The sequence below is a fragment of the Myxine glutinosa genome, chromosome 9, assembly GCF_964187855.1.
Source record: "Myxine glutinosa chromosome 9, kmMyxGlut1.1, whole genome shotgun sequence".
In the NCBI taxonomy this organism is placed as follows: domain Eukaryota; kingdom Metazoa; phylum Chordata; class Myxini; order Myxiniformes; family Myxinidae; genus Myxine; species Myxine glutinosa.
In genome coordinates, this window is record NC_136269.1 from 72,045,573 (window position 1) to 72,071,977 (window position 26,405).

At 47.1% G+C, this 26,405-nt stretch overlaps 1 protein-coding gene across 1 annotated transcript in view; it reads left to right on the forward strand.

The window, feature by feature from the left end:
- Nucleotides 1-26,405, forward strand: part of PSMD1 (proteasome 26S subunit, non-ATPase 1) — a 398,075-nt gene that overhangs the window by 17,339 nt on the left and 354,331 nt on the right. The window contains exons 3-5 of the mRNA XM_078784439.1: nucleotides 13-86; nucleotides 15,615-15,784; nucleotides 20,055-20,263. Coding sequence (XP_078640565.1) covers nucleotides 13-86; nucleotides 15,615-15,784; nucleotides 20,055-20,263 — 453 coding nt within the window. The remainder of the gene's footprint in view (nucleotides 1-12; nucleotides 87-15,614; nucleotides 15,785-20,054; nucleotides 20,264-26,405) is intronic.

Sequence of the window (26,405 nt, forward strand, 5' to 3'; positions counted from 1 at the left end):
TTTCTTTTGCAGGAGTTTGCCCTCCAGAAACTCAATATGATTGTGGATGATTTTTGGGCAGAGATCTCGGAGTATGTGGGTAAAATGTGAGTAAGAAAATGGGACTACATTTAGCTTGTGCTCCTTCAAAACATTTAAATTGATTACTTCCTTTTTAAATTATATAATCAACCTGCAGTTTTGTTATTTATCAATAGCTTATGTTGCTAGTGAAGCCTGGTGTTGGCTTAACAGTTGAGGTGGCTGGCTTGAGATCTTAGGGTCCTGAGTTCAAGCCCCTGTCATGCCGTTGACTTGACACCAGGTGGGTTGACTCGGCCTGTCATTCTTTCGAGGTCGGCAAAATGAGTGCCATCTTCCCGGGCAAAATGTGCTATTCCTGTATCTTGCGTTTGAGTTGCGACCCGTCCAGGATTGTGCCCAATAGCATCGGAAAATTCTAACGCAGCCCGATGCATATGAATATGCAAAAGGAATGGTCTTCTTCTTTTTCATGTTGCTACTCACAAGGCCACTGTATACAGCTCAAAGCAACTGATGATTGGTGCTTCTTCTCCCCTCCCATCACTGCTTTGACATTTATATACATACGCACTTATACGCATACGCACTTATACATACATATATAATACCATAATATAATATAATACCATATAATATAATAATATAATACCATAATACCATATATAATACCATACTGTAGCGGCTACCGCTGGGTTTTCACAATCGCCTTGCACCTATCAAGGACGCGGAGCGATCACCATGCCGGGCTCGTCCAGGACGCCCGGGCAGGCCCGCCCTCAACTTGCCAGGCCGCAGCCAGGACGCTCGGCCACGCCCCCTCTCGCCTTTCCTGGGCAAACGCTCCGGGATAATGTGTGTATATATATTGCTGCCCGATAAACGGGCTTTTCAGAGTACCTGAGTGTTTGTTTGAATAAAGCAACTCGGACGAATTCCAGCTTTTTGTCGCGTCCATTCTTCCGATCGACGTGGGAGCCCGAGCTCCTTCATTGGTGACCTACCGACATGGACACGGCAGTGGCTCTTAAACTGCCTACCTTCTGGGAGGCTCACGCGGCGGTTTGGTTCGCACAGGCGGACTCCCTGTTCGCCCTGCGAGGCATCACGGCCGACGACACCCGCTTCCACCATGTGGTAGCAGCGCTCGGTTCAGCCACCGCGGCCCGCGCCCTGAGCCTCCTCGAGAGCCCGCCAGCCGCTGACAAATACGGCGCGATTAAAAAGCTCCTCCTCGACGCTTTCGCCCTCCCATCGGCGGAACGCGCACGGCGCCTGCTCGACCTGCCCGAGCTCGGCGACACGCGCCCTTCCGAGCGAATGGACTACATGCTTTCGCTGCTCGGCGAGCACTCTCCGACATTCCTGTTCCGGGAGCTGTTCCTCCGTCAGCTGCCTAGCCCGGTACGCCTCGCCCTGGCAAGCACGACGATCACGGATCCCCGTGCCCTTGCCAGGGAAGCCGACAAGATCTCAGCCGCAGGCCAGCGCATCGCAGCAGCGACCTGGGGCCCACCGCCGTCCGACGCAACACCCATGGCGCCCGAGCACCCGGCACGGTCGACGACCGAACTGCCGACACAATTGGCGGCCGCTACACCGAGCCGACCACCTCCAGCACGACGACCGGGGCCTCCACCTGACCAAGCGTGGTGTTACTATCATGCCAGGTTCGGACAGAAGGCCCGGACATGCCGACCCCCGTGCACCTTCGGCAGGCCGGGAAACGGCCGGGCCGGCGTTCATTACCAGCCATGAGCGCCGGCCACACGGGCAACTTACTGTTCATCACGGATAAAGCGTCTGGACGGCGCTTCCTGTGCGACACCGGCGCCCAACTGAGCGTCATACCCGCCTCTGACCAGGACAGGCAGTCCGCGGTTTGCGGCCCCTCCTTGGTTGCGGCCAACGGATCGGCCATCCGCACCTTTGGCCCGTGCAACGTCACCCTCTGCTTCGGCGGCCAACGCTTTGCTTGGACGTTTGTAACCGCAAACGTGCCCATGGCTCTGCTAGGCGCCGACTTCCTCTGCGCACACGGACTGCTGGTGGACGTCCAACGGCGTCGTTTAATCAACCCCGAAACCTTCAGCTCCCTGGTGTATGCACATTGAGCAGCTCCGCGCCGACCGAGCTGGCATGCGCCCTCCCGGCGGCGAACGAGTTTGCTCGCCTGCTCACGGAGTTCTCGGCCCTCACGCGGCCGACGTTTTCGGCCGTCGCAGTACGGCATGGGATTGAGCACCACATACCAACCACGGGCCCGCCGGTCTACGCCAGAGCCCGCCGCCTCGACCCAGCCAAGGTCGCCATGGCCAAAGCCGAGTTCGACGCTTTAGAACACCTCGGCATCGTGCGACGCTCCGATAGCGCGTGGGCTTCGCGACTACACATCGTCCCAAAGCCAGGGGGCGGCTGGCGCCCATGTGGCGACTACTGCCGCCTTAACGACGCTACCACCCCCGACAGGTATCCGATCCCGCACATCCAAGACCTCTCCGCCCGTCTGGCGGGACGGGTCATTTTTTCGAAAATTGATCTCATACGGGGATATCACCAGGTACCTGTCAGGGCGGCCGACGTCCCTAAAACGGCAGTCATCACGCCGTTCGGCTTATTCGAATTCTTACGGATGCCGTTTGGTCTCAAGAACGCGGCTCAGGCGTCCAGCGCTTGAGGGACGGCGTGCTGCGTGACCTGCCGTTCCTTTTCGTTTACCTGGACGACATCCTCGTCGCCAGCACGTCCTGGGCCGAGCACCTCCTCCACCTCCGAACACTGTTCGGGCGCCTCAGCGAGCACGGCCTCATCGTCAACCCGGCCAAATGCCACTTTGGCACGACGGCCGTTGATATTTTGGGCCACCACATCACCAAGAACGGGGCCGTGCCGCTGCCAACCAAGGTCGAGGCCATCACCACGTTCCCGCGTTCCCGCGTCCCCGCACCATAAAGGCCCTGCAGGAATTCCTGGGAATGGTGAATTTTTATCACCGCTTCGTGCCCCGCGCTGCTCAACTCATGCGGCCCCTCTACGAAGCCCTCCGGGGCAAGCCGGCCAAGCACGACATCGCCTGGTCCACAGCAATGCGGCCTTCCAAAGCTCAAAGCGGGCCCTCGCCGACGCAACACTGCTCGCTCACCCGGTGCTCAACGCTCCCATCGCCCTCACCACGGATGCCTCCGACTACGCGGTGGGCGCCGTACATGAGCAATGGGTGAACGGGGTTTGGCAGCCACTCGCTTTTTTCAGCCGGCAGCTCCGGCCGAACGAGCTCAAATACAGCACGTTTGACCGTGAGCTCCTCGGTCTACACCTGGCCGTCCGCCATTTCTGCCACCTCCTGGAGGGCCGACCTTTCACGGCGTTCGTCGACCACAAGCCGTTGGTTTACGCAATGGCCAAGGTCACGGAGCCGTGGTCGGCCCGCCAACAGCGCCACCTCTCCGCCGTGTCGGAGTTTACCACGGACATCCGGCACGTCGCCGGCAAAAACAACGCCGTGGCCGACTGTCTTTCCCGGGCCAGCGCGAACGCGGTCCACCTGGGCGTGGACTTTGCGCTTATGGCGGCGGACCAAACCACCGACACCACGGTGCAAGCCCTCCGGGCGGCGGACACGGGCCTCCGCCTGGCCGACATCCCCTTCGCGGACACTGTCCTGCTCTGCGACGTCTCCCAAGGCCAGCCTCGCCCCATCGTGCCTGTCACCTGGCAACGCCGCATCTTCGCCTCCCTCCACGGCCTTTCCCACCCGGGCCGGAAAGCTTCCCAGAAGCTGGTGTCGGCGCGATTCGTCTGGCACGGCCTTCGTCGGGACGTCCGCGATTGGACCAGCACCTGCACAGCCTGCCAACGGCCAAGGTCCACCGACAGACCCAGGCCCCGCTGGCACCTTTCACCGTGCCCGAACGACGTTTCGACCACGTCAACGTGGATCTGGTGGGCCCCCTCCCCCCGTCACGGGGGTTCACACACCTGCTCACCATGGTGGACAGGACCACCAGGTGGCCGGAGGCCGTTTCTCTCGTCTCCACCACCACCGCCGACGTGGCGCAGGCTTTCATCGCCACCTGGGTCGCCCGCTTCGGCGCACCGGCGGACATCTCGTCAGACCGCGGACCACAGTTCACCTCCGAGCTGTGGGGCGCGGTCGCCCGCAACCTGGGGGTCAAGCTCCACCGTACTACGTCCTACCACCCCCAAGCAAACGGGTTGTGCGAGCGATTCCACCGCTCCATGAAGGCCGCGCTCATGGCCGGCCTTCAAGACGGCGGTTGGGCCGACCGGCTGCCGTGGGTCCTTTTGGGCCTCCGCACGGCCCCCAAGGAGGACCTCCAGGCATCCACCGCCGAGCTTGTCTACGGCCAGGCGCTACGCGTCCCTGGCGAATTCGTGCCCGACGCTACCAGTCCCTGGTCCGCAGCTCACCAGCGCTTTGACCTCCAGGAGGCCGCCCGACGGTTTGCCCCCGTGCCAACATCCCACCACGGTGACCCCCAGTCCTACGTCCCCCCAGCACTTCGCACAGCGGAGTATGTTTTTGTGCATCACGACGCACATCGGAGGCCACTCCGGCCGCCGTACGACAGGCCCTTCCGGGTCCTGCGACGGGACGACAAGTCGTTCGTCATCGACATCGGCGGCAGGTCGGACCGGATTGCGGTGGACCGCCTCAAGCCGGCGCACGTGGACGTCGACCAACCACCACGGGTGGCCCTTCCGCCGCGGCGAGGCCGCCCCCCGTCCACGGTGCCCCCCACTCGACCGCCCATCACCACACCGGACTCCCCCCCCACGACCGGCCAGGGGTCGCTTCGGCCGGGTCATCAGGACCCCCCTCAAATTGACCCTGCCGGTGCAAGTCGATTCTGGGGGGACGTGTGTAGCGGCTACCGCTGGGTTTTCACAATCGCCTTGCACCTATCAAGGACGCGGAACGATCACCATGCCGGGCTCGTCCAGGACGCCCGGGCAGGCCCGCGCTCAACTTGCCAGGCCTCGGTCGGGACGCCCGGGCATGCCCGGGCAGGCTCGCCCTCAACCTGCCAGGCCGCAGCCAGGACGCTCGGCCACGCCCCCTCTCACCTTTCCTGGGCAAACGCTCCGGGATAATGTGTGTATATATATTGCTGCCCGATAAACGGGCTTTTCAGAGTACCTGAGTGTTTGTTTGAATAAAGCAACTCGGACGAATTCCAGCTTTTTGTCGCGTCCATTCTTCCGATCGACGTGGGAGCCCGAGCTCCTTCAATACCGACATATATATATATATATATATATATATATATATATATATATATATATATATATATATATATATATACATATATATATATATATATATATATATATATATATATATACATATATATATATATATATATACATATATATATATATATATATATATATATATATACATATATATATATATATGTATATATATATATATATATATATATGTATATATATATATATATATATATACATATATGTATATATATATATATATATGTATACATATATGTATATATATATATACATATATGTATATATATATATATATATGTATGTATATATATATATATGTATATATATATATATGTATGTATATATATATATATATATACATATATGTATATATATATATATATATATATATGTATGTATATATATATATATATATATATATACATATATGTATATATATATATATATATATGTATGTATATATATATATATATATATATACATATATGTATATATATATATATATACATATATGTATATATATATATATATGTATATATATATATATATATATATATATGTATATATATATATATATGTATATATATATATATATATATATATATATATATATATATATATATATATATGTCGGTATGGTATTATATATGGTATTATGGCATTATATTACATGGTATTATATTATATTATGGTATTATATATGTATGTATAAGTGTGTGTGCGTATAAGTGCGTATGTATATAAATATACAGTCATGTGAAAAACTAAGTACACCCCATGTAAAGTTTTGACTTTTTCAACATATTTCAACATACAGCTATTTGATCTTCATTTCAACAATATTGATAGATAAAGGTGATATAATATAACAAATATCATGAAACATTTACATTTTGTAGTCCATTGTATAATTTAAATAAACATAAATGCAAATTTCGCATGTGGAAAAAGTAAGTACACCCTTGGCTCTAATAGGTGGTATTGCCCCCTTTGGCAGAAACAATCTCAAGTAGGCGTTTCTTATAACTGTCTGCCAGTCTCTGACATCGACTGGGAGAAATTTTTGTCCACTCCTCCATGCAGAATTCTTTCAGCTGTGCGATGTTTGAGGGGTTTCTTGCATGCACAGCTCGTTTCAAATCCCCCCACAACATCTCGATGGGATTTAGATCCGGGCTTTGACTTGGCCATTCCAGAACCCTCCATTTCTTTCTTTTCAGCCATTCCTTGGTGGATTTACCGGTATGTTTAGGGTCATTATCATGTTGCAAGGTCCACCTTCGGTGGAGCTTCAACTTGCCGAAAGATGGCCTCACATTATCCTCAAGCACCCTCTGGTACAATGAAGAATTCATAGTGGATTCTATGATGGTGAGCTGTCCAGGCCCTGATGCAGCAAAGCTGCCCAAACCATAATATTTCCACCACCATGCTTTACAGTTGGTATCAGGTTCTTGTGGTTAAATGCTGTCTTTGGTTTTCGCCAAACATGTCTTCTGGTACTGTGGCCAAATAGCTCTACCTTTGACTCATCTGTCCAGAGCACATTGTTCCAGAAGTGCTGGTCTTTGCCTCGGTGTTCATTGGCAAACTTTAGTCTTGCCCTGATGTTATTTCTGGACAGCAAAGGTTTCCACCTGGCACACCTCCCATGTAGATCAAATTTGTGCAGCCTCTTTTTGACTTGGCCATTCCAGAACCATTTCTTGGGAGGTAGGCTCATGCACTTTGACATCAACAGTGACAAGAGCTACCTGTGGGTCCCGTGATGACATTCTGGGGTTCTTCGAGACTTCTTTCAGCATCTTGCGGTCTGCTCTCGGGCTGAACTTGCTGGGTCGGCCTGGCTTGAACAAGTTGGCAGTTGTTTGGAATCTTCTCCACTTGTAGATGATCTTCCGGACAGTCAAATGATTGATTTCAAATTGTTTGGAAATCTTCTTAAATCCCTTCCCAGATTCGTAGGTATCGATAACCTTCTTTCTGAAGGCCTCGGAGAGCTCTTTTTATCGAGGCATGGTGAAGACACACACTTCAACAACAAAGAGCAAACCAAACTAAATGTCTGAGGTTTAAATAAGACAGGTTCCTCCAGGATCCTCTCTAACGATGTTCTAATCATTTGCACCTGAACTGGCGCACCTGATTCTAATTTTAGGTATTTGTCGTGATGATAAATGCAGGGGTGTACTTACTTTTTCCACATGCAAAATTTGCATTAATGTTTATTTAAATTATACAATGGACTACAAAATGTAAATGTTTCATATTTGTTATACTATATCACCTTTATCTATCAATATTGTTGAAATGAAGATCAAATAGCTGTATGTTGAAATGTGTTGAAAAAGTCAAAACTTTACATGGGGTGTGCTTACTTTTTCATGTGACTGTATATATACACACACACACACACACACACACACACACACACACACACACACACACACACACACACACACACACACACACACACACACACACACACACACACACACACACACACACACACACACACACACACACACACACACACACACACACACACACACACACACACAGTGGACCCCGACATTTGCAGGCAATGTGTTCCTGTAAAATCCTGCAATTGTCGAAACAGCAAATGGGAGAAGGGGGGGATCGGTTCCTGGCGGTTTGTCATTCATAAGGGAAAATAAAAAAAACCTGTGGAAAAACCATGAATACGTGAAGCACAGGTTCGCAAATGTTGAAGCAGGTCAGGAAAACCGCGAATACGCCAGTGAAAAGTCATGAATACTCCCACAAAAAGAATGTTGAACCGTGAGGTTGTGCGCACACACATCAGCTTTATGTGTGGAAGATGCTTTTAAAACTGTAATGTGCACAGCTGGTGGGAAATGGTTTGGCTGGGGAATTTGGATTGAAGTGGTCACAACAACAACAACAACAACAACAATAACATGCATTTTAAAGGCCATTTTCCCTGCTAGAGCGGGGGTTAGCCTTGCGGCCCCCATGACAATCTTCTCCATATTGCCCTATTTTCTGCATCTCTCCTTGTTAACCCCCTTGCCCGCATTTCTTCTTCCACCATCTTTAGCCAAGTCTTTCTCGGTCTTCCCCGTCCTCTACTTCCTTCTACATTCATTTCCATCACTCTTCTCAACCAGTCACTTTCATCCTTCCTCAACACATAACCAAACCATCTCAACCTGTTCCTCTTCACAGCATCAATTACAGGCTCTATTCCCATCATCTTTCACAATTCATCATTTGTCTTCCTCTCTCTCAACGATACTCCGCACATCCACCGAACCATTCGCATTTCCACCCTTTCCAACCTTCGTTGCTGCTCTACATTCATGACTCATGTCTCGCTCCCATAAATCATAACACTTTACCACTTGGCATCACCTTCGTCTTTCCTATATTCACCTTCAGACCTTTTGTCTCCATACATTCCTTCCACTTGTTCATCTTTTCCTTCAGTCCATCCATACTTTCCGCAAGCAACACCAGATCATCTGCATACAACAACTCCCATGGTAAACCCTCCTTTACGTTCTGAGCCAGCACCTCCATCACAGCTACAAATAGTAGTGGACTTAGTACCGACCCCTGATGCACTCACACCTTCACCTCAAACTCACCACTGTTCCCGTCCTTCGTACTTACAGCTGTGCGCGCTCTTTTGTACATTGCCATCACTACTCTGATCAACCATTCCTCCACTCCTAACCTCCTCAATGCCCATGTCAATACTTCGCGTGGAACCCTATCGAATGCTTTCTCCAGATCAACAAACCCAAGAAACAACTTCTTCCTCTTCTCCATGTACTTCTCCTGCAACTGCCTCACAACAAAGAGTGCGTCTGTCGTTCCTCTTCCTGGCATAAATCCAAACTGCATTTCGTCGATCTTCACCTTCTTCCTTATCCTCCTCTCCAACACCCTTTCCAATACCTTCATTCCATGCTCCAATAACTTTATCGCTCGGTACGAGCCACACTCCAGAGGGTCACCTTTCCCCTTGTATAGAGGGACGAGGGTACTCAGTTCCCAATCCCCTGGAATGCGGCCTTCTTTCACCACCAGATTACAGATCTCTGTCATTCTCTTCACACCCCAACTTCCTGCTGCCTTCAACATATCTCCCACAACTCCCGTCGGCCCTCCCGCTTTTCTACTCTTCATTGCTTTTATCGCTTCCTCCACTTCCTTCTCAGTTATCTTCTCTGCCGGTCCTAAAACTGGGTTACTCTCTATGTTGCCATCCCATTCATTCTCTGTATTCAACAGCATTTCCATATATCTTTTCCATCTTCCTTTAATTCCATCTGGGTCGACAACGATTTGTCCCACTTCATCCTTCAAGCAACTCACCCCCATCACATCACACCTCTCTTTCGCTATCTGCTTTGCAATCCTGAATACCGCTCTCTGACCCTCTTCCGAATCCAAGCGTTCTCCGAACATTTTCCTACATGCCTCCTGCGCCTTTGCTACCTCTTTCTTTGTTGCTACCTCTTTCTTTGCAGCCTCTTTCTTTGCAGGATTGAAGTGATTGATGATGGTTATTGAAGCGTACATCATGTTTTATGTTTGGGTCGCATACTATGGTATAAAATGATTTCGTGGCTGTCTATTTATTATGTACACAGATCTGGTGACGTATTGCCACTTTGTTCATATTTGTTCATACCCTTATAGTTATTCTAAAGTTAACTTAAACTGCCACATAGTATATGAGAGTACAAATGCAGTTCTAACTACACCATTTTTTGCCTAATGCTTGTTTCAAGGCCTTAAATGCACTCTTAAACATGCCCTTGCCGACATGTAAAAGTTTCTTTGTTATTTAAGCGCTTGTAATTGGGTTTTGATCAGCACACTCTTCAGCGATAGGCGATTAACTCTGAACGGGTGATCATCATACAATTAGCAATTCTACACGGGTCTAACGCGCCTTTCGTGAATTTGCCCAGATTGAAAAGTATCCTCCATTTGTCAAGGCAGCGTCTTAATTTCAGATTAGCCGAGAGCTACACGGTTACTGTTTGCCTGTCAATGAGGCAGTACTGTACGACAAAATGTAGAGTCATTTGCCAAATGGAAGAGAGGTTTTCCCAGAGCATCAGAGAGGTTGTGTGATCGTGGTTGAGTGGATCTTGCCCTGTTGCATCAACAGCATTACCTTCACTCGAATAGGTTCCTTCCCCATGGCTGCTTACTGTTGCTATGGGTAAAAGTTGTTGTCTGGTCTTTTCTTGATTCCAGGTCTCACTCTTTGCTATCTTCCATTGTGGTTGTTGCGTGGGCTACAGCTTCTACATTATAAACAAATTAATGTGCTCAGTTGTTCCTTTAAACAGCTGTCTTTGGTTCTTAAGGATGGCAGGCATTCTCTTTCAGTCGAGTACATTCCAACATGTACATAACACTGGTGATACATATATACACAAAGAATTAAGTTAAGCACCCCTACACAACGAATTAAGGTAAGCACCCCCTAATATATATTCTTTGTGTATATGTATACATTGGCATATATTCTAAGGTATGTGAGATCAAATAATGATTGGTATGACATTAGCAATTATCCATTGATGAAATTGAGTGATCAAAGTGAAAAAAAGTGATTGGTTGAGTCAGTGATCCGATCACGTGGGTCCTACACACGTTATTGACGCAAAGATCGCTAGAGGTCTTCTCAGAACAATGACTGTACGTTAGAAAACATAAACGTCATCCACACTGTCCGTGATGGACCTATAGCTCCATACTTAAATTGAGGTGAAAATATGCCTAAAATTCCCAAATAATTTCACCTTAAATTATTCAGAATAAAATATTGAAAACGGCATGATTGATATGTTTTTATGTGACCATAATATCACTTCTCCAGAAAATATAGCAATATCATGGGTATATTACACTGTTTTGACGACAACAAACTTGTAATGTGCGAGGTTGTAAAAAAACGGGGGGGGTGCTTAACTTAATTCTTTGTGTATACATTGACAGAAAATAAGCACAATTAAAAGCTATGTTAATTTACTTGGCAGATAAGATACCTTTTGTTTAGAAACATCTCTTGCACTCATGCTGATTTTTGATGGCTTGTCTTGTCAAAATATTGTAAAAAATGGACTATTAGGGTATAAATGGTTAATTAGCTGATTACTTGTATCATAATTTGTATGGTGTGAGGAGATATCTTGTAAACCCCCAATTTAAGTCTGCCAAGACTGTGTTCAGCAAGGGCTTGTCCACCCCCACCCTTCCATCCTTTTGTATTTTTTTTTCACTGTTAAATGGGCTTTATTTCTCATTAATTAAGTTATTTGATTAACAACCTTTTTCCTTTTTCTCACTGACTCGCAACCAACGGTCCTCAAATCGAGTTTCACCTGGTTCTCTTTAGAATCGGACCATTTGATGGTATGCTTGTGCCGGCCAGCCAATGAGCTCACCTGATGACGTCACAAGGAGGAACTGGTTCTGGGAGTCTCGGGTCATTGACAGAGGTCGCCGATGCTAGCCGAGGACCCACCTTAGAACGTGTGTGTGTGTGTGTGTGTGTGTGTGTGTGTGTGTGTGTGTGTGTGTGTGTGTGTGTGTGTGTGTGTGTGTGTGTGTGTGTGTGTGTGTGTGTGTGTGTGTGTGTGTGTGTGTGCGCGCGCGCGCGCGCGTGTGCATCACAGCTTGCTTCTCCCCAGACAATTGAGGCGAGGGTGCCTCACCCAGCCTAAAACCAAGCTTCTTGTATATTTTATCCTCTCTGTATCCTCTAAGCCTCTTTCTCCCTCTGTCCGAATTGCGAAGATTTGTTGAGTAAAGATTGTGCACAGAGGGAGCTGCAGATGGAGGAAATGTTGAGTTGGATCTTGGAGATAGCGTGAAGCTGGAAGGTGTGAAAACATTTTGTTACCTAGGAGACATGCTGAATGGAGAAGTGGATCAGACTCGGCAATGGTTGCTGGAGTGAGATGTGCATGGAAGAAGTTTTGGGAACTGAGTGGCGTGCTGATGAGAGGGGAGTGTCGTTGAAGCTGAAGGGAAAGGTGTATGCTGCATGTGTGAGAAGTTTTATGATTTATGGGAGCGAGACATGCGTAATGAACGTAGAGCAGCAACGAAGGCTGGAAAGGGTGGAAATGCGAATGGTTCAGTGGATGTGTAGAGTATCGTTGAGAGAGAGGAAGACAAAGGATGAATTGCGAAAGATGATGGGAATATTGCCTGTGATTGATGCTGTGAAGAGAAACAGGTTGAGATGGTTTGGTCATGTGTTGAGGAAGGATGAAAGTGACTGGTTGAGAAGAGTGATGGAAATGAATGTAGAAGGAAGTAGAGGACGGGGAAGACCGAGAAAGACTTGGCTAAAGATGGTCGAAGAAGAAATGCGGACAAGGGGGTTAAACAAGGAGAGATGCAGAAAATAGGGCAAGATGGAGAAGATTTTCATGGGGACCGCAAGACTAACTCCCGCTCTTGCAGGGAAAATGGCCTTAAAATGCCTGTTGTTGTGTTGTTGTTGTTGAGTAAAGATTGGTTGAGGTAGATTAGCCACACAATTTTTAGTTGTAAGCATGATTTATTTTCTGAATGGACTTCGTCTTCTTCATTATCCTCACCAGAGGAGAGGGTATTGCATTTGAGTCCGTTTGTTGAAAATGGCCTTAAAATGCATGTTGTTGTTGTGTTGTTTGTTTGTCCACACAGAATAGATATGATTTTCTCTGCAACCGTTGGTCCGATTGACAGGAAATTTTCACCATACGGTGCGCCTCCTCCTGTATAATTTTTTTTAAAATGATAATTATGACGTGAACTGGTGCGGTCATGTGTTACGGGCGCCATCTTTGGAAAACCCGAAAAACTTTGCACCTCTACATCTCCGAAAGCGCTGCATAGAAAAAATTGAGACATGGCTCATTGTAAAGAACTCTCTATGGGGAATAACATATATACTCAACATCAAAATAAACATGAAATCTTTAGAAGGACACTCATTGAAATCCTCCATGCAAAAATGAAAAATATTTGAACACAGAGGTAAAGTTCAGCTATCTTTACTAAACACATGTCAATAAACAAGAGGGTGCCTCAATCACAAAAAATAAAAAGCATGAACATCACAAGGGGTGGTGCAACAAAAATCACAGCAGTGCAACACAAAGCCATGCACCTGAATGCAGTCAAAACAAAATGACACAGGAATGGACACAACACTCCTAACAGTCAAGGACAGAATGACAGCACTCATCGATATCGTGTGTGTCCTCCCCGAGTTGTGATGCAGGCTGTACACTTCTGACGCATGCTCTGTACCAGGCATCTGACTCGGTCCTGGGCTCGTCTGTCCCACTCCTCCTGCAAGCCTTGAATGAGCATTTGCCGATTGACAGCCGTTGATCTCCTCGATGCAAGACGTCGACCAAGCTCATCCCATAAATGCTCAATGGGATTGAGGTCAAGGTAATAAGGCATCCAAGGCATCACTTAAACACCCTGTTCCTGGAGGAAGTTGGTGGTCAGGCGAGCAGCATGGGGTCAAGCGTTGTCCTGCTGGAAAACTGCGATGTCAGGATGAGCCTGGAGAAAATGGCAGCAGATGAGGTCTCAAAACTTCATTGACATAACGCTGACTTGTGAGATTGCCTTCGATGACGACCAGAGGTGTCCTGAAACGGGTTGAAATGCCGGCCCATACCATCGCACTGTGTCCTCCCCAACGATTGATCTGGCAAATACAGCATGATGCATACCTTTCCCCACCTCTGCGCCATACCCGTTGACGACCATCAGCAGCATGGAGGCAAAATCTGGACTCATCGCTGAACAAGACTGCACTCCACTGTTGCTGTGTCCAGCGGCGATGCTGCAGACACCATCTTGGTCTGTTCCGCCGATGCGCTGCATTCAACACTGGACCTCTGCAAGGACGTCTTGCCACCAGGCCCCGACTTCTCAAGCGCCTCCGCACAGTAGAGACACTGATGCGGTTGTTGTGGTGACCTTTTGTCACTGCAGCTGTTTGCGTCGCAGGGTGGAAACGATCACGAAGATGCTGCAGCACAATCCAGCGGTCTTGGTTTGGGGTGGTTACCCGTGGTCTTCCTCTTCATGGACTATCATTCACAGTTCCAGTTTCACCGTAACGCCTGGCCAGGTTGGAAATTGCAAGCTGTGAGCAACCAAGACGTTAGGCAATTGTTGGCTGGCTTATACCAGCCTCAAGCATCCCAATTGCCCTTAAACGTTGTTCAGATGTCAGGTGTGGCATCTGAATTTTCTTGTTGTTTTCCCTGTCAGACGCCTCTAGAGTGACTATAGATAGACAGCAGTAAATGAATGTCGAACCATGAGAACTGAAGGATTTCATTACGAGGGTCATTATTTAATGGGAAAGGTCCCGATACAGAACCACTCAAGCATGGCAATGTTGATCAACCAGGTGATCAAAGTGAAGTTCCCATTACATAATCAGGTATTACAATTGAAGAAACGTGTTTGTAAAGCTGCACATTTCAAAAAATAAGTGATAAGTTTCTTTTGATTTTCAGTATATGTTAATGATGGTCATAGGGTCCTCCATTATGACGTCATAATTCAACAAGCACAAAACTTCGTCTGATCAGATGAAATTTCTTGAGCATCATTGATGGATAAATTGGTGGAGGAAAAAAAAATGATGACGTCATCGGTCACGTGGTTTGGCCGCTATATTTGTTTTAACACAAAAGCCTTAAAAACCACCAAAAACACGTCCTGATGAGGATCTGCAATCTGATTGCTCTTTCTTGTTTTTTTTTGTAATAGATGTTAATTCATGTGCTCCTTCCCTGGTTTCTTTTTACACATTTAATTAAAATAAGTTATTGATTATTCCTGTTGGTTCCTGGGTTTGTTCACTTTGTCCGTGAGCGAGTAAATTGCCAGCAGGCACATGCGAGTTCGGTTCTCAGTGTGTGTAACTCGATTGAAGATCTTGATGATTTCCTGAGCCGCCACTGTTGCTTTGTAATTTAAATCAATGCCTTCACTCAGCATCTTGGGAGTTTGTCTCTGGCGGTCACGTATCGCCTGTTAGGGAGACCAAGGTTGTTACAATATGTTGCCTCTGCGGACCAGTGAGACTTTGGTCTTTTACTCATCAATGTGGAAAAAACATTTTTTAAGATCTCACTGTTGAATATATTGGTGAAAAGCAATGGAAATAATATTCCAGAAACACATCATTGTGATTTTGATTGAAAATATTTAATAATTCCTGCAAATACAGTATGATTTACCTTGTAGCTTTTAAATATTTTTCTTTATCCTTGCCACAGTGAGGTTTTGTACGAAGATGAAAACTTCAAAAGTCGTCGATTTGCTGCTCTCGTAGCTTCAAAGGTTTTCTATCACTTGAGTGCTTTTGAAGAATCGTTGAACTATGCCTTGGGTGCTGGGGACCTCTTCAATGTCAATGACTCATCTGAATATGTTGAGACAACTATTGGTATGTGAGACAAGTTTCCATAAATCCGACTCCCTCAGGGTGCTACATATATGCAACGAAGGGATGTTTAATATTTGTCAGATGACGAGCAAAGATACAATTTTTGTATGATTTATTGATTTGTGCACAAGGCAGTTGCTAAAAATGTTTGGTCAAATTTCTTCGTATATATCTGTTACAACATGTTAACTAGGCGGTCATCATGCTGTGCTGCTGCTGCTGTTATTTATTGTTAATTTGTCCTTCTTCCTCTTCTCCTTTCTCTTTTCCTTTTTTTATGGCGTAGCCCATCGGGCAAAGCCCTCGAGAACAGTGTTTGTCCGTCCCTATGTATGTATGTTTGTATGTATGTCCCTTCAAACGTATACCAATCAGAGTTGAGGATCTGGTCACATGACAGGGTGCTGTGATTACGTCTGATGTCATTACGGCAGTGCAGTGGCTGACTCTCCACACTCCGCCATTTTGATTTATATGCCGTTCATGCCGAACATATCGTCGAATCTGTCATGTATCACAATTGCCATGCTCTATATACCGATACGTTTTTCATTCAGTGTGAAACACAAACAAACCGATTGGTAAAATAAGCTTCAAATGTCGAAAGCATAGGCGTTACGGTTCTTCAAATGACACAGTAAGTATAGGCCTTCGGCTTCATGCCTTCATGCCTCACCTTTAGGCTGCTTCAGACAAATTCGCCCAGGTTTCTTAAAACAGTAGTATCGTTTTCATAAACATTGGGGTAATACCCTGGTGCCCACCTGGTAAAATAAACAGTATACTGCACTGACTAAAGGTATTTTAAACTAATTTCAATGGTTGCTAGAAGACAGGGCAGCATGTAGAATCATACTAACATAATCATAAGACTTTAATGAAAAAAAAATACCTATTTTGGGGGACAAGCTACCCCATAGACTACCTTCGACTGTTTTGGAACCTTAGACGTTTCAGGTTTTTACGGACGGACTGAATGACGGACTGAATGACTGAATGACGGACTGACGGACGGATGACGCGCCATTGTATAAGCTCCCCTGAATTTTGTTCCAGGTGAGCTAATAATAGTAATAACGTTTTTAATAATAATCTTATTATAATTGAGCAAACATATATGGTTATGTCGCTATGTATGTATGTTTATATGCGATGAAAACGTCTTCTTCTTCTTCAAATAAAATTACCACCCTCTTAATTAACCCTCTTAATTGCGTTAAGACTGCTGAGACCCCTCAGACCTTTGATGACCCTTTAATTCCCCCAAGACTCTTCAGACCACCAAGACCCCTGAAGACCCAAAATACCCTGAAGACCCCCAAAGACCTCAAAGACCCAAAATACCCTTCAAGGCCCTGAGGCTCAAAAAGACCCTGAATACCCAAAGACCCTGAATACCCCGAAAACCCAAAACACCCCGAAGACCCAAAACACCCCGAAGACCCAAAACACCCCGAAAACCCAAAACACCCCGAAGACCCAAAAGGCCCCCGAAGACCCAAAAGGCCCCCGAAGACCCAAAAGGCCCCCGAAGACCCAAAAGGCCCCCGAAGACCCAAAACGCCCCGAAGACCCAAAACGCCCCGAAGACCCAAAACGCCCCGAAGACCCAAAACGCCGCGAAGACCCAAAACACCCCGAAGACCCAAAACACCCCGAAGACCCAAAAGGCCACGAAGACCCAAAACGCCACGAAGACCCAAAACACCCCGAAGACCCAAAACACCTCAACGACCCAAAATACCCTTAAAGGCCCAGAGGATCCAAAAGACCCTGAAGACCCAAATGGCCCTGAAGACCCAAAACACCATGAAACCCAAAAGACACCGAAATGGTCAAAGGTGCATACCCCTATGAAACGACGTGTGGCGAGGAGTGCGCCGAGTCACGCTAGTAATAATAATAAGCTAGAAGACAGGTCAGCATGAAGAATCATACTAACATAATCATAAGACTTTAAACAAACAAACCAAAAAATACCTATATAATTTGGTAAATATACTGGACAAAATAAGTTAGGGATCATAATTTTCATTTTGTAAACAGAATCGAGGCTTGTGAAAGAGCTAACATTTATCACACAAACAAATTAAACAGACAAACAAAATATATAATAAGAGGGAGCGGTAGACAAGATGGGGAGAGTAGGGGAAGCATTTCATTTATTTTCACGTGGAAAAATATTTTATTGGTATTCTCGATACTAAAACATAATCGAACAATTTGTTAACAACTTGAAAAATAATATGAGCAAGTTCATCCAACCATAAAAAAACAAAAAACAAAAACACCTTTAGAGGCCATTTTTCCCCGCAAGCGGGGGTTGGCCTTTTTCGGGAACTGTGGTTGTTGTTGTTTTTCGGTCCCCTTTTTGAAGCAATGTTTTACGGCCGGATGCCCTTCCTGACGCCAACCCTTTTTGCCGCCTTCAACGACAAGCAGGGAATTACCAGTGAACTGGTACTCATCCAACCATAACGGAGCAATTATTCGTTTCATCCAGCAACCCCCAAAATCGATGTGAAATTCACTATGGGGCCAATAATTCAGTCACTAAAAATGTCTTGCTAACGGTCTCAATAAGATGTGTGTCCACCATGGGCTCCAATAACAGCACGACACCGCCTCGACATGCTGCGAATCAGGCATCAGAAGCTTATTTGTTGGATCCTTGGCCATTCCTCAAGAAGCGCGGCAATCAGTTGCTGACGATTTGCAGGAAGGTGTATGCGATCAGAAACACGACGCTGTAGCATGTCCCAAGCATGCTCTATCGGGTTTAAGTCCAGAGAATGGCTTGGCCAGTCCATGCGGCTTGTGGTCTCCTTCTCAAGGTAATGGTCTACAACCCGAGCCCGGTGTGGGCGTGCATTGTCGTCCATTAAAACAAAGTTGTGTCGCACTGCGCCGGCAAATGGTCGAACAATGGTATCCAGAACCTCGTCCCGATATCGTACACCGGTCAGCGTTCCCTCAATTACGTGCAGGTCCGTCCGACCGTCAATGCTAATGCCAGCCCATACCATAACTGAGCCACCACCAAAACGGTCATGCTCAGTAACACAACAATTGGCATATCTCTCTCCTGATGAGCACCACACACGTCTACGACCATCATGGAAGTCAACACAAAAATGTGACTCATCCGTGAAAAGAACAGGACGCCAGTTACGCAGTTGCCAATTCACATGGTCATTGGCCCAGTGATTCCTTGCTATACGATGGAGTCGCGTGAGTATGGGACGCACAGCTGGACGACGAGCACGAAGATTGGATGCGTGAAGTCTGTTCCTAACAGTCTGTGCAGAAATTCGTATCCCAGTTGCTTGGCGAAAGTCAGTATTCAGCATTACAGCACTAGTAAAGGGGTTTCGCCTCGCCGACAGGCTTAAGTAGTGGCCTGCTGGGCTGTCGTGGAACGTGGTCGACCTGAACGTGGCCTTTCTGCGACGCTACCTGTCACATTAAAGCGATTCCACAACCTGGAAATGACGCTAGGACTCTCATTCAAATTTGCTGCCACATTTCTCTGTGACTGTCCAGCTTGCAGCAACCCCACTGCTCGACCTGCTTCAGCTACGGTGAGATGCCGTCTCATGCTGGTAACTTAATTGAACCCGAGAGCGTACTAAACGTCAAATAATGCTAAAGAAAACAGCAAAATCAGTCGCCTTCTTAAAGTTCAGTTGAAGCTACAGAATGGCAGATATACGATGTACACTTTGGTTTTGGAGCAATGAGACAAATTATCGTGCCACAGCTGAAAAACAAGTTGCACGTGCTATCATTTTACACACAGTTATTGAATACATACGGACGGTGGTAATTATTGAAAAGTTTTAAAAAGTAACATTATTTTCTCGTAGAAAAAATAACTTGAAAAGGCAATCCCTAACTTGTTTTGTCCAGTATATAATAGTAACACTGCAATCCCTTCGTCATGACTGCAAAGTTACTGTTTTGAAGCGGTGTATGGTTGGTTCGTTGTTGACTCAAAACATATAGAATAAACCATATGGTGTCTTCATGCAATCTCTTCCCTTCCATGGTGACAGACAGCTTAGAGATTTACAGTACTTCAATTTTTAAAAATACTTACATTATATGCTAACTGGTATCTCACCCCAGGTCATACTATCCTCTTCAACTATAGTATCAAACAAGCTGGCTACGCCGCTGTTAGACTTTCGGTCTTGTTTTTTTTTCTTTTTTCTTAAAAAAAAATAGGTCGTCTTAAATTATTTTTTTTCAAACTTCTTTTTTCTGGCAGCTAAATGCATTGACCACTACACAAAACTGCGAGTGGGCAATGCGGAGGTGACACGTGATGAAGATCAGCGGCCCATAGATCCACGTCTCGAGGCTATCGTGGACCGCATGTTCCAGCGCTGCTTCGATGACCGCAAGTACAAGCAAGCGGTGGGAATTGCCCTTGAGACTCGTCGTCTCGACATCTTCGAGAAGGCGGTTACTGAGTCGGTGAGCAAAGATCCTGGAATTTTGGTCTGTGCTCGCCCCTCTGTTCTGCATTTCCAAGTTTACCTTGATCCATATTGTTCAGCACGAGTGTTATTTTTAACATGACTCCTGCTGATTGCAAGGTTTTTCCATTAATGTTGTCATTCATTCATCCCACAGTTCAGTGAATGTCAGAGGATTTGAAAGTTATTTTGTAGTTCTTTTCACGAGAAGTGAAGAGAAAATTTCCACTCAACACAATGTAAATCTATTCTTTCTTACAGCCTAAGGGGCATGCAGTCACTCGTGTGAATTTATGCCCTGCAAGCGGCGCCACAGCATAACGTGTTGACAAAAAATTCAGTGACGTAAACTCTTTAGTTACAAGTGCAATCCTTATTCCTTACCCATTACCCTCATTAACCTAACCCTTCATCAACCTGTCCTCTTCCTTGAAACTTAATGCTTCCTTCCATCCTCTCTCTCCCTCCCCCTACACCCGCTCTCTCTGTCTCTCTCTGTCTCTCTCTGTCTCTCTCTGTCTCTCTCTGTCTCTCTCTGTCTCTCTCTGTCGCTCTCTGTCGCTCTCTGTCGCTCTCTGTCGCTCTCTGTCGCTCTCTGTCTCTCACTGTCTCTCTCTGTCTCTCTCTGTCTCTCTCTGTCCCTCTCTGGCTCTCTCTCTCTCTCACTCTCACTCTCACTCTCACTCTCTCACTCTCACTCTCTCACTCTCACTCTCTCACTCTCTCACTCTCACTCTCACTCTCTCTCATTTTGTGCAAATGTTGCACTACTACCCACCCCAAACTCTTTCTACTGTTCGTGTTTTGTTATATTGCGTCCTGATTCATTCTGTTCCAGCTTCTCTGCATGCCTTGACATTGTATACAGAAAAACAATTTCAGGCTCATGGAAGGATGTGATGACGGAGGGTAAAGTCGAACGGACTTGCGTTAGAGACACTGGGGAAACTGTTCGACACAAGCAAGGCAATGAACGAATAGGAAGTGAGGAGAGAGAGAGAGAGGACTGGATGAAATGCAGTAACCTGCAAGTAATAAGGTTGGGGTAGGTATGACGAATAGGATTACAAACAATAATGGGAAAATGGTGCACTGCCTGCTTGTGATTGACCCATCTCAGGAAGGCGGTTGCACAAACGGTAGAAAAGAGGAACAAGTGAGTGGGGCTGTCCGGAAATCCAGGATTGTGATCATATAAATTTGGCGTCTGTCTGTCTGACGATTTTTGACCACGATATATTTGGTCGTTACTTATTCAATCTCGACCAAACTTGACGGAGAGACTAACGGTCACACGATGGAGGTTGTAGCGATTTACCTCCCTTCCCCTCTCCAAGGGGGTTTTCCCCATCATGGGGGTTGCGTGTTGAGGTGTATTTCCGTGTTAAGATAGCTTTATCGTGGCGTTTTTTCCAAGGTTGCTTCTAATAACAAAAGTAATAACAATGCCTTTTTTTGCCTTCAATACGGTCTGGCACCCCGCTCTGCTCACCAAACTCTCCTCCTATGGTATCCATGGAAATCTCTACGCATAGCTTGCGGACTTCCTCTCTAGTCGTAGTCAACATGTGGCCCTGAATGGGTTTCTCTCATCTCCCCTCCCTGTTCAGGCTGGAGTTCCCCAAGGCAGTGTTTTGGGCCCTGTGCTTTTTCTGGTCTTCATCAATGATCTCTCTGACTCTCTTGAAAATCCTCTCTATCTCTTTGCTGATGACTCCACTCTCTGCCACTCCATTCCTCATCCCTCAGATCGGCAGTCTGCAGCCTCCTCACTCTCTGCAGACCTGGACAAAATCACAGACTGGGCAAACAAGTGGAACATGTCTTTCAATCCTGACAAATCTCACACTCTTACGATGTCTCTCCGAAAAGACCGACTGGACAACCCTCCCATCTACTTTCTGAACAATCCTCTCCAAGAAGTTCTGTCACTCAAGCTTTTGGGTCTCACTATCTGCCATGATCTTTCCTGGGAAAACCACATTTCCAATCTGGCCTCCGAAGCCAGTCGCCGACTGGGCATCCTCTGTCAGGCGCAGTCCTTCCTTGGCACACCTGAGCTCTTTCATCCGCAGCTCAATGGAATACTGTTCTCCCCTCTGGGCCGGTGCCCCTGCCTCACACCTCGCGCGGCTTCACGCTGTTGAAACCAATGCTTTCAGAATCATTGGAATCTACTGCAATGAAGCTAAGGCCGAGAAAAATATATTTCCGCGTTCTGGTCAGCGCGCGCATCGATTCTGACCCTGCGCATCGATTCTGACCCTGCGCGTCAACAATTTGTTTTTTCAAATTTGGTATCGAAGTTTGCGCACGGTTCCCCCCTACAACACTGCGTTTAGCTTGTCCAAATCCAACCAGCTGTTCCAAAGATATGAGTAGTTTTGTGTGCCGTGACGTCATGAATCCAATAGGGAAGTTGCATGTGACGTCATCATCTTAGTCACGTGACCGCTTGGGTGGAAAAACATTGCTTCTGCCACCATACTTAATGGCGGCAATTTGAAACTCGTCTCGCATATAAATTGCCCCCTACACGATGGTAAAGAGTTGTTGTGCTGTCGGATGTACAGCCCGATTTCATAAGGGATCCGGCTTGTCATTCTCCCGTTTTCCGGACGACACAACGCTAAAACGGATTCATGGCTGCCTTGACTGCAGCTCTCAGGTGAGAATATGGCTCATGAGGTTGATACCTTCGCTCGCGAAGCGAAAAGCAGGATGAAGCATTTGGTTACGTACATGTGGAGTGCGTATGGCGTACGTGTGGCGTACTTGTGTACTTGTGGAGTGTGTGTGGCGTACTTGTGGAGTGTGTGTGGCGTACTTGTGGAGTGTGTGTGGCGTACGTGTGGCGTACTTGTGGCGTACGTGTGGCGTACTTGTGGAGTGTGTGTGTGGCGTACTTGTGGAGTGTGTGTGTGGCGTACTTGTGGAGTGTGTGTGGCGTACTTGTGGAGTGTGTGTGGCGTACTTGTGGAGTGTGTGTGGCGTACTTGTGGAGTGTGTGTGGCGTACTTGTGGAGTGTGTGTGGCGTACTTGTGGAGTGTGTGTGGCGTACTTGTGGAGTGTGTGTGGCGTACTTGTGGAGTGTGTGTGGCGTACTTGTGGAGTGTGTGTGGCGTACTTGTGGAGTGTGTGTGGCGTACTTGTGGAGTGTGTGTGGCGTACTTGTGGAGTGTGTGTGGCGTACTTGTGGAGTGTGTGTGGCGTACTTGTGGAGTGTGTGTGGCGTACTTGTGGAGTGTGTGTGGCGTACTTGTGGAGTGTGTGTGGCGTACTTGTGGAGTGTGTGTGGCGTACTTGTGGAGTGTGTGTGGCGTACTTGTGGAGTGTGTGTGGCGTACTTGTGGAGTGTGTGTGGCGTACTTGTGGAGTGTGTGTGGCGTACTTGTGGAGTGTGTGTGGCGTACTTGTGGAGTGTGTGTGGCGTACTTGTGGAGTGTGTGTTGCGTACTTGTGAAGTGTGTGTGGCGTACTTGTGGCGTACTTGTGGAGTGTGTGTGGCGTACTTGTGGCGTACTTGTGGAGTGTGTGTGGCGTACTTGTGGAGTGTGTGTGGCGTACTTGTGGAGTGTGTGTGGCGTACTTGTGGAGTGTGTGTGGCGTACTTGTGGAGTGTGTGTGGCGTACTTGTGGAGTGTGTGTGGCGTACTTGTGGAGTGTGTGTGGCGTACTTGTGGAGTGTGTGTGGCGTACTTGTGGAGTGTGTGTGGCGTACTTGTGGAGTGTGTGTGGCGTACTTGTGGAGTGTGTGTGGCGTACTTGTGGAGTGTGTGTGGCGTACTTGTGGAGTGTGTGTGGCGTACTTGTGGAGTGTGTGTGGCGTACTTGTGGAGTGTGTGTGGCGTACTTGTGGAGTGTGTGTGGCGTACTTGTGGAGTGTGTGTGGCGTACTTGTGGAGTGTGTGTGGCGTACTTGTGGAGTGTGTGTGGCGTACTTGTGGAGTGTGTGTGGCGTACTTGTGGAGTGTGTGTGGCGTACTTGTGGAGTGTGTGTGGCGTACTTGTGGAGTGTGTGTGGCGTACTTGTGGAGTGTGTGTGGCGTACTTGTGGAGTGTGTGTGGCGTACTTGCGGCGTACTTGCGGCGTACTTGCGGCGTACTTGTGGCGTGCGTGTGGCGTACTTGTGGCGTGCGTGTGGCGTACGTGTGGCGTGCATGTGGACTGTGGAGTGTGTGTGGCGTACTTGTGGGTCCACAGGCAGATGACACAGCCTCCGTTTCTCGCAATACCGCGGAAACGCCTCAACGGGCAAGCTACGGGCGTAAACTGACAGGTCCGTCTGATCAAACGACAGCTTTCCCACCATGTTGTTTTTGCCACCCAAGATGGCGGCCGGAACCGGTTGCCATGGACGACGCTCACGCGATGCAAGGCCTGTCGGCTGGATATTGTCATTTATTGAAACGAAGACGTTCTTTGTCGGGTTCGTGTGAAGCAACTAGAAGGCCTAGTGGCGTACGTGTGGTGGTCTCGTTGCTCCTGCTCCTGCGGGTGGTCATGCTCCTGCGGGTGGTCTCGTTAGTTAGGACTGGATCCTATCTCGTTTGCCATGAAGTTGTAAGTGTCTGTGATAATCTGGTGGACTGGGAGAAGAGATCGTGGGAGACCATCGGCCTGTTAGACCACTTGTGCATGCGCAGTGTTAACGCGATCGACGCATTGGAATGTTTAACGGTACGGCGAGGCGATCTCGACAACGAAATGGCAGTCTATAATATGCTTGAAGAATAATTTTCAGAATAATAATTTTCAATAACTTAATAATTTTCAGAATAAATATATTTTAAAATAACTTAAGCTTGTGTTCATTATTTACAAAAAGGCCTACCAGTCCCATTGGCTGTCTTTAATTTCTCTCTTGATGGCGCCACGGCAGATGAGGAGGACCGCAAGGCATGAGGACCCAAAAAACCTCTATATGTGCAATCCATGCTTTTCAAAAAGAAAAAAAACCAAAAAAAACCGCAAACCGCATCACCGCATCAATTCTGGAACTTTGGTCTGACCAGAGACCAGCAATATATATATTTTGCCCAACTCCGAGGGCCTTTCACTTACTCACCGCAGGCAGGTTGGTGGTCTTTCTGTCTTCTACCGACTCCTCTCCGGCCTTGCTCCCCCAGCTCTCTCTGGGCTCTGTCCCCCAAATATTCCTACAGGTCACACAAGATCTGCTTGCAACCCTCTTATGGTTAAACTGCCAAAATTAAAACTCTCTGCTCACCTTCACTCCTTCATTCCTCTGTTCTCCCACCTCTGGAACAAACTCCCTCACTCTCTTCAATCCCACTCCTCCCTCCAGGTCTTCAAAACAGCTGTTCACCACCATCTCTTATCTTCCCCCATCCAAATCCTTGATCTTTTCTACCCCTGCAAATTCACCCCAGATCCACTTTTTTGAAATACCAACTTCTTTCCTGGAAGTCCTTGCAGTGTCCTTGTGTTTTATACTTCTCCCATCCCCCCGCCCCCCTTCCCACACCTCCTCCCCCCAAGCCCTCTCCCTCCCACAGATCTCCTGATGTCCCTGCTCTCAAATGTTGTGTTTGTGTGCTTCCCCCTTCTTGTCTACCACTCCCCTTATTATATGTTTTAAGTGTCTGTTTGATTTTTTGTGTGATTAATGTTGGCTCTTTCACAAGCCTCGATCTTGTATACACAAAAAAAAAAAAAAAAAAAGCTATTGATAAATAGCATAATATTCATGTTATGACAAAACAATATTAATATGAACAATATCCCCTCTCCCCAAGGGGTGTTTCCTCCTTGAACAAACGCCACATGTATAAACCTTTACCAGAAGGAAAATATTATAAACCACAAACACGTATGATTACCTTTATAACCAGTCACTACTGCTGTTGAACACTAACGTGAAAGAAATTTAGAGAAATCTCTACATCCGTGAGGCAATCAATGCTCCACAAGGGTTACACAAGGGTTAATAACATTACCGTATCGCTTTCGTGGTGTTTTTTTCCAAGGCTGCTTCTAATAAGAAAAGTGATAACACTAATGATAATAGCATAATAATAATAATAATAATAATGTTATTGCACAACAAACCCCCCCCTCCCCCAAGCGGTTTTGTGACTTGCGATATTGCCAACCCACCCCTCCTTCCCCCCTCTC